The sequence below is a fragment of the Sorghum bicolor genome, chromosome 6, assembly GCF_000003195.3.
Source record: "Sorghum bicolor cultivar BTx623 chromosome 6, Sorghum_bicolor_NCBIv3, whole genome shotgun sequence".
Classification (NCBI taxonomy): domain Eukaryota; kingdom Viridiplantae; phylum Streptophyta; class Magnoliopsida; order Poales; family Poaceae; genus Sorghum; species Sorghum bicolor.
This window is the reverse complement of record NC_012875.2, coordinates 40,236,405-40,245,374: the sequence shown is the minus strand read 5'-3', so window position 1 is coordinate 40,245,374 and position 8,970 is coordinate 40,236,405. Positions and strand designations below refer to the sequence as shown.

Below are 8,970 nucleotides of genomic sequence, written 5' to 3'. Positions count from 1 at the left end.
GGCCGCTTGCTGACCAACGGGGTCTCGAGCGGGATGCATATATAGCCATGCCTCTAATCGTGCTAAGGCCAGTCTCAGTGGAGGTTTCACGATGATGTCATGCACATTTATTAGAGCGTCATGTCAGCAAAACTGTACTTTTGGCATGAATGAAGAGGAGAGAGAAGGAAGTAGTTTCACCATGGTAAAACCCCGTAGGCGTTGTTTCCCACGCGGTGAAACGGGATGAAATCTCCACTGAGGGCTAAATCGTTTCACCATCTTGCATGTGATCCAATCATTTTGCAGTAATTAAATGCTTTGCCCAGCCTAGGAAACGTCAAGTTGAAACTCATGCATGAATGTTGTTTCATTATTCGTTTCATTGATCCCTGTCGGCAGATTTGTTTTGGAAACAGTGCATTGAAACGGGTTATTGAGACTGAGGACACCTCAGGCAACATGATGGAGGTTGACCATTGTGGGGCCTTCATCCGTGCACCGGGAAGCAAAGATTATTCATCGAAGGAGACATCATGGCCGAGACAGGGACTCATCTGGAAGGCTACGATGTCAGTAGGGCCACGGCCCACGGTCGCTCATTCATGATATGGACCTGGTTTTCACCCATGGAAGACACATGCGCTGGAGCGGAATACGACGCACCCAACAGACGCCCACGGGTGTCAGCATCGTCAAGGCTTTCGTCCATGGTGCCACCGGACGCATGCCCCACAATAAATGATTTTACGGAATTACAAAATCCGAGATATTAATGACAGAAAATTAGCTTCTGCTCGACCAAGGAATAGGGCGAGAGAAGATTCAGGCCATGTTTAGTTAAGGAAAATTTTAGTTTTGGCTACTGTAACACTTTTGTTTGTATTTGACAATATAATTAGTCTTAAAAGATTCGTCTCTTAAATTACAGAGAAACTATATAATTAATTATTTTTTAAATTTAAATTTAATGTTTTATGCATGCATTCAAAGTTTGGATGTGATCGGAAATCTTTGAAAATTTTTTGTAACTAAACAAAGGCCTCAATCATAGGAAAGAATATAGGGTACACTTTGTGCTCGTGGGTGCTCTTTTGCTAGTTCTATACTTCTATTTGATTAAAACTTTTGTAGGCATATATATGGTCCGCATACTACGCAAAGACAGCATGACTCGCACTATGGCCCCATTACTAGTTTACTAATAGATAATATTTGAATGGACAGAAATGGCAACTGTGCGCATAAAGAAAGTAAACCTCTGAGGCCTTGTTTGGATGTAGTCGGATTCACATCAATCTACATGTGTTAAGGTGGATTGGAGTGGAACTTGAACTAAATTTCATCCCAACCCACACCAATACACATGGATTGAAAGTGAATCCGACAAAATCCAAACAAGGCCTGAAACAGGTTAATACTAGAATAGAAGAGGCGAGCTCTGAATGCTCTACAAAACCTGGATGCAGAGTTGCAGACTGTCGAACAGCTGAAGAGAAGGACGGGAGGCACAACAATGGAGGCTGCCACTGCAAGCAACAAGATCGTCAATAGAGACGAAATCACGGACGCCTTCACCGACTCTGCGCAGATCCCCGAGAAGTACATCCGAACCGATGAGGTCCGTGCCGGCGTCGTCGTCGGTGAAGACGACGACTGCTACTGCGAGCTGCCTGTCGTCGACATGGCCAGGCTTCTTGATCCGGAGCTATCTGCGTCGGAGACGCTCAAGCTTGGCTCTGCATGTCGAAACTGGGGCTTCTTTCAGGTCAGCAAACATGCCTACTACAATACTATACCTGTTTTCTGCGTGTTTATTTGAGAGAGATATAATATATGCTCCAATAATCCTGGAGCTGATCGATCTTTTTTCTCTGCAGCTTACAAACCATGGAGTTGACGAAGGAGTGATACAGCATATGAAAGACAACACTGCCGACTTCTTCGGCTTGCCACTGGACAGCAAGAACGCAGTGGCAGTCCGAGGAGATGGCTTTGAAGGGTACGGCCACCACTACAGCAGGTTGTCCAAGCTTGACTGGGCAGAGAGCGTCATCCTCATCACGCAGCCAGTCCAAGACAGGAACATGGAGCTGTGGCCAACTAACCCACCCACGTTTAGGTCTGTCATGCTCATGATCCCAATTTTCGCTTTTTTGCTCCATCCATCCATGATCCAACCATGGATTGGTACGTTCTAGGCACGCGCTTGACAGGTACTCGGCGGAGACGACGAGTCTCATACGGCGGCTCCTGAGCTACATGGCGGCGGACCTCGGCGTCGGCGAAGCGGCGCTGCTGGACGCCTTCAGCGGGAAGCGGCAGAGCATGGCGATCCACCACTACCCGGCGTGCAGGCACCCGGACAAGGTGATGGGCAACACGGCGCACACGGACGGGCTCGGCCTCACGGTGCTGCTGCACGTGGACGACACGCCGGGCCTGCAGATGCTGAGGGGCGGCAGGTGGTTCCCCGTGCGCCCGCTGCCGGGCGCCCTCGTCGTCAACGTCGGCGACATCCTCCACATCGTCACCAACGGCGCATACAAGAGCGTCCAGCACAGGGTGTTGGTGAACGCCGAGAGGGGACGCACCACGGCCGTCGTATTCCAGGACGCCTCCGTCGACGGGATGGTCACGCCGCTCCCGGAACTCCTGCTCAAGGCCGGCGAGGCGCCGCGCTACAGATCGATCCCGAGGTTTGAGTACCTCAAGGTCAGGTTCAGTGCCCTCGCCAAAAGGGAAGGATTCCTCGAGAGCCTCAAGCTGTAGCGTCTCTAGCTATCTACATACCCCCAACATGTTTGGGCAGCCATGTTCCAACTGCCAATGTCCCTGGAGAAATAAAATAGACACAACACGCGAGGAGGCATCCATGAATGAATACACGCATGTGGACGACCAGCTAGCTTAGTTACGAATTTGCGTTGAAATACTTTTGCCTTAGATTTACAAACTTCCATCTTACTATGTTAAGACCAGTGGTGTATTTCGTAGTGCTATTTTCAAGAAACAACCACTTTCAATGAATAGTTTTATTCTATATATAGTTCTCTTAATTTTAGAGTTGGCAATCGTGTCAAGAGAGTTCTATCCTCATGAAAATCATTTTTTTCTCTCTTTTCTTAAAAACGTTGCCACATTATCAAAATTACTTATGTGGCAGCTTATTAAATGCAATTATATAAATAAAACTCTTGTAAAGATTGACCTTAAATTAATAACTCCAGCAAGATTATATTTAGGTTTATATCTTGTTGGACGAACAACTCACTACAACAAACTCCCTCCGATTAGATCCCTCAAAAGTTAGTGGTCCTCAAATCGCCTCCTCAAGTCCTCGTTCCTAGAGGTCATCTAGAGAAGGTTCTTACATATTTTTTGCGGTCGGTCCACCTCACGCCAGTTTAGAATTCCCCCTACATGCCAAGTTGTCTCCATCCCTTCATTGGCACCCACTGGGTCCATCACCGATGGGCCTACGACCTCTCTCAATCTTTGGTGGCCAAATCCTGCCTCCTTCGTCATCATTACACCACCACCGAGGTCGAGCCTACTCTACCCCCTTGAAGGTCGTCCTCCTTGCTGTGCCATCATAAAGGCCGAGCACGGCCCTCCACCTCGAGGTCCTCATCCTCATCCCTAAACGCAGTTTTTTTTCCATTAAGGGCACATGGCCTTATGTTGTGGACTGTTGGATGTGCATTGTGCGCAGTATGAGGTGCTTTTGTACACGTATCATGATGCGCATCCAATGGTTCATAGCACTAGGGATGAAAACAAACGGGGAATATCTTGTCTTGTTCCAACCTGTTTCTACTTTTGTCGTGTTCATTTACGTATTTGTGGCATCACTATTTTCGTATTTATGGAAATATGTGAGGGTGTTTGTCAGTATGGGGCCTACTGGGTTCCTCATTGATACGATAATTACAATGGGTCATGGCCTGGCCCATGAGACAAGGAGGATAGGCGAGACTGAAGATGATGTCGAGACCAAGTAGAATTGACCGAACTTACCAGATTCCTAATGGAAAGTACCTTCTGTAATGTAACCAGGACACCTTCTAAGGATGTGACTAGGATTGTAACCGCACTATAGCCTTCTCTCCCTAGATAAAGAAAGGCTATGAGCACCCCATGTAACAAAACACATAATACGATCAATCCAATGCAAAAGACTAACAATGACTAGATGTAAAGGTTGTTATTCCATCATGAGGGCTCAAACGGTCAAACCATTATAAATCGACTGTCTTCTATGTTAACTGTCAAACTTAGCTTATACAAAAGCCCGAACAACTATCCCGGGTACCCCCGTGGTAGGCTATTAATGGTAAAACATCGATAGCTGGCGTGCTAGGTATGGGCTTTTGGTGGATTTACATCCGAGAGCTTGATGGACTCGACAACATGATCTTCCCAGTGGGATCAGTCTTCATCTTTAGGTCCTAGATCTGTGAGGTGAGTGGTGATGGCAAGCTCTAAAGCTATCTTCTCAAGGATTCAGAGACCCATGAAGTGGTCAACGATTCGACGATTGTGACAAATCAGTTCGTTGAGAAGTTCTCAAGGCTCACAATTTTGAGTTCTTTTTCACTAGGACTCCAGAATATAGCCTCAGCATACTAGGAACTCAACTTAGGATTTTTTGAAGATTCTCTCAAGAAGCCAAGTACTTTCCTGTTGGACTCAACAACGCGGCTACGTCTTATTAAGCACAACTTCAACATCCAGTGCAAAGAATACCTCTAACGTACAGGAGCATAAGAAGGACTCATACTAACGATGACATTGCAAGATTGTATCATCCATTGATAGGGTTCAATTACTGAAGATAGCAACATCCAGCTAGTCAACACGAGAATGGTCTTACCTTACCATGAAGGAGATTCGCTATACAGCACAAAATATGCCACTAAAATCCTCAACAACTCTGGAACAAGTAAGGCTATCTGTACCCAGTAAGTATTCATGGTTTGCCCTCCTAGATCACCATTAATTCTTCTAGAAGCACCCGACGTTAGGTCAACGGATGAACTAAAATCCAATTTATCACATGAGATCTAAGGGAATCAAAGTGAAGTTGAAGACCAAAGGCGAGCTAGAGAAAGAAAGAACAAGTTGAAGTAGGGATGCCAACATCAGGGCAAGCAATGTAAAGAAGTCTGGACCAAATACGAGTCTAATCTAGCCAAGTACAATAGGAAGAAAGCAAAACGAGAGGACAAAGACAGGCGTGTAGCCAGAAGGATGCATAACTCTTCTTATGCCAAAATTCAGGAGTAAGATGAAGAACTCGAGGCTATTTCTCATCCTAATGAAGAACAGGAACGCCTTTGAGAAATCATTCGGACAGCAGCCCTAGGATACAAGGCGAGAGAACTCACTCAGAACAACCCGCTAGGATTTGCAAAGACTAGACAACCAGAATCAACAAAGATCTACTTTTGAGAGATGGGACCAGCAGGAAACAACAACAAAGGAAGCAGGGCAGAACAAAGCCAAAGCAATATAATTGAGCAACCAAAGGATAATAGAAGAAGACCACCGTTTCCCATAGCTCCTTGAAACTACTCGTACTCCCATCGCGTGATAGTTGGAAAGAGTGCAGAGTAGGGTCCGGGTATAGAGAGGCCAGAACACTCGACATGTTCCCTTGCTTTGTGAATTAACTTCTTTTAGTATGACTGCCCGACAAGTTCAAACCTTCCAACCATTCCAAGTATGACGGCAAAACAACCAAAATAGTGGCCCAAAATCTACTCTTAGTCAGTTGAACTAGCCTGTGGTGATAATGACATCAAAGCACTCTTCTTCCCCAAGGCTAGAAGTCATGCCATTCCAATGGTTTGACAAACTGAGGCCCGGATCGATCAGAGGTCGCAAAGTTTGTAGAGAGCCTTTTTGTGAGAATTTTGCTAGCATCATCACACATCCTATTAATCAAGCCGAATTAAAGGGACTCAAGCAAAAGAGTGGTGAAAGTCTTAGAAAATTATACCGATGATTTGGTGAATTACGTGCCCAAGTACACGACATCACTAAGAAAGAGGTTATCGAGGCTTTCTCCTATGGAATCCTAACTAAGTGGCAATTCCATGATTTCTACAAAGAGAACCCGCAGAGCAATGAAGAATTCAAACACACGGTGGAAAAGATGATCGTTGCAGTGGAAAAGACTAGAGAGAGGTTTCTAGATCAAAACAACAAAGGCAACTCTGACCGACAGATGGCAACGGGCAACAAGACAAGAAGCAAGGACCCAAGAACAATGTAGCTATGATAGACAAAGCAAAGGAACCTTTTTCCAAACCTAAGAAGTTTGATGTCATTGAGAATATGCACTACATATGGCACCCACACGATAATCACACAACTAGAGATTGTGGCATCTTCATTGATAGATACACAAGGAAAAATAACAAGGGAGACCAAAAAGAAGACGACCAGAAAAAAGAAGATGATCAAGGGGACAAAGGCTTCCAAAAATCCAAGGGACCAGTAGTAGAAATCTTTGCTGGACTACCAGGTTCTAGGAGCAAGCATCAGGACAAACTAGCCCTTCGAGCCATCGAAGCGTACAACACGTGGTTCCTTCATCGAGCCGCTTCTGTCATCTTGTGAGACGACGAGGGCTGCGTCTCTACGCCTGACCACATTCTTTTTTTTGCAAGAAAACCAACATAGAGACGGTCTCAGCCGACACGTTGTGGATGTCCTTATTGTTGTTTCAATGTCCACTTTTTGTGTCAAATGTCTTAAACCGTTTCCTTGCATTCCTATCATTGATTCATTGTTGCGTTGACTTTACAACGTGCCATGAGGAGCAAGGACAGAGATCGATACGTTGCTATGAGGAGCGAGGACAAAGATCGATGAGTTTGGAGTGAGGGAGCGCCATGAGGAGGACAGAGATCGATGAGTTTGGAGTGAGGGAGCACACGAGAGTGCTTATCATGGCTCTTGATTTTCGCTTGCAACATAAAAAAAAAGAGTAATTACGGAAAACAAGGGGTGAGCATGACAAGTGGATATGGCTACTAGTGATAGGAGACAACAAGATCCAAGGTTGACATTTTCGAGAGAAGAGGGACACAAACCGCAAAAACCCTACTCTCAAGCCTTGAAAAGGAGGGCCCCAAACAAACAACTCCCCAAGCCCTAATTTATAGGGGATCTCCACCAAGTGCCCCTGCACTCAGGACTGCACCTGCGTGGAAACCGATTGCGGCTCACACGCCCATCGGGCCTGCCATCCTCGCGGCCTGGATTCCTACCTAGCCTTCCGATTGGCCTCTACCTTTGCCATCAGACTTCCCGAACTCGAACCCAACGCCCACAAAACCCAACGTCCACAAGCATTTTCAGACAGAACCAAAATCGGTAGCTGAAGCAGTTCGCTCGTCAAACCAGTTGAGACAGGCTGCATTCCTTTTATAAGAAAGACCACAATCACCAAAGGCTACCTTCAAATCAAAAAGGAAGACGAAACTTATCCGGGACACGAGGTACGATTAAAGTGATTAAAACTCTGCATCCAACAAAGATGTGGTAGTAAAATTGAGGTCTCTCACAAGATAACACTAACATAGCTAGACAAAAACAGATGGAATCACATTGCTTGGCAAGGTACATCAGCAGAATGCAGAACAAACACCACTTCAGCAGCACCAATGGTAGTCTCCTTCGATGCCTAGTCTGCGTAGACAAGAAATGAATGTAAGACATCAATTACATGTTGGATCTCATGATAGAACATAAGCAATGTGGTTCGACTGAGGCATTCTGCAGATCAATAAGGGTAGATACATTGTTGAACAGAAGGCGGTGAAATTTGGACAACCATTTACAATGCCACACTGAAATCATGTCTAAACAAGGAAAAAACATTAACAAATCTTGGCCAAATTGGCAGCTATATAATCCATCGACATTCAAATTGAATGACAAAACGATTTATTTCCGCATTCAAACTGAAGCACAAAACCATTTATTTCCACTATTGATTGACCAAATGAACCATAATGATTGGATTGATCAACTAAATTAATATCTAGGCCTCAATGAAAAACTATTAGCAAAAACAAACAGTGCTCACTCAACAGGATATTGAAATGGTCTTCTCAATAACAAAAGAGTTGTAGCACAGCAGAACCTGCTGAAGTTCCTACACAACAAATCTGTCAGCCATTCCGCAGTGCTTTCTCTCACAACAAATCAGCAAACAGTTTTCAGACAAGCAAACAAGCTAGACATATATACTAACAATTAGCTTCCCATGACATGAAACAAACAAATCAATAACAGTAGCATCTCTCTGCAACCCTGGCAAGAGCAAACCGTAGCAGTAATAACAAGAGAGGTTGAACGAATTTCACCTTCAAGCGGATGGGATCTCGACCTCGCCGTCATCAATCTCCTGTTGCAGGTCCTTGGGGTCCTTGCCGTCTACGGTGCATCCGACGCTGACGCAGGTGCCGAGGATCTCCTTGACGGTGCCGGCCATCTCCTTGGCCATGGACCTGGGCCTCATGGTCTTGGCGATCTCGACGACGTCGTCGAGGCTGATGTTGCCGCTGTGCTTAATGTTCTTGACCTTCTTCCTGTCCCTCTCGGGCTCCTTGAGCGCCTTGATGACGAGCGCGGCGGCGGAGGGCACGACGGAGACCTTGGCCTGCCTGTTCTGTACCGTGAGCTTGACGGTGACGCGGAGGCCCTTCCAGTCCTTGGCCGTCTCCTTGGCGATGTCCTCGCCGATCTTCTTCGGGGAGAGGCCGAGCGGGCCGATCTTGGGCGCCAGGGACGACGCCGCGCCCACCTCCCCGCCCGTCACGCGGACGAAGACCTCCACCACCTGCGACGGGTCGAGCTTCGGCGGCATGGCTGCTGCTGCTGCTGCTTGCTCGGCGGCTGGGTAGGGTTTGGGAAAGGGCGGCGGACTGGCGGCGGCGGATGGTTAGGGTTTCGGCAGGCCGCGGTGGGCGTCTT

The 8,970-nt window shown here is 46.5% G+C and overlaps 2 protein-coding genes across 2 annotated transcripts; one reads left to right on the top strand and one right to left on the bottom strand.

Moving 5' to 3' along the window:
- LOC8072022 (protein SRG1) lies at positions 1,168–3,024 on the top strand. The gene is made up of 3 exons (XM_002447677.2): positions 1,168–1,747; positions 1,860–2,101; positions 2,181–3,024. The coding sequence occupies exons 1-3, from the start codon at positions 1,496–1,498 to the stop codon at positions 2,749–2,751; spliced, it is 1,065 nt and encodes a 354-aa protein (XP_002447722.1). The 5' UTR covers positions 1,168–1,495; the 3' UTR covers positions 2,752–3,024.
- On the bottom strand, positions 7,379–8,951 carry LOC8072021 (60S ribosomal protein L12-1). The gene is made up of 2 exons (XM_002446300.2): positions 8,361–8,951; positions 7,379–7,680 (listed from the first exon to the last, which is right to left on the bottom strand). Exon 1 carries the CDS (start codon positions 8,861–8,863, stop codon positions 8,363–8,365), a length of 501 nt encoding a protein of 166 aa, XP_002446345.1. The 5' UTR covers positions 8,864–8,951; the 3' UTR covers positions 7,379–7,680; positions 8,361–8,362.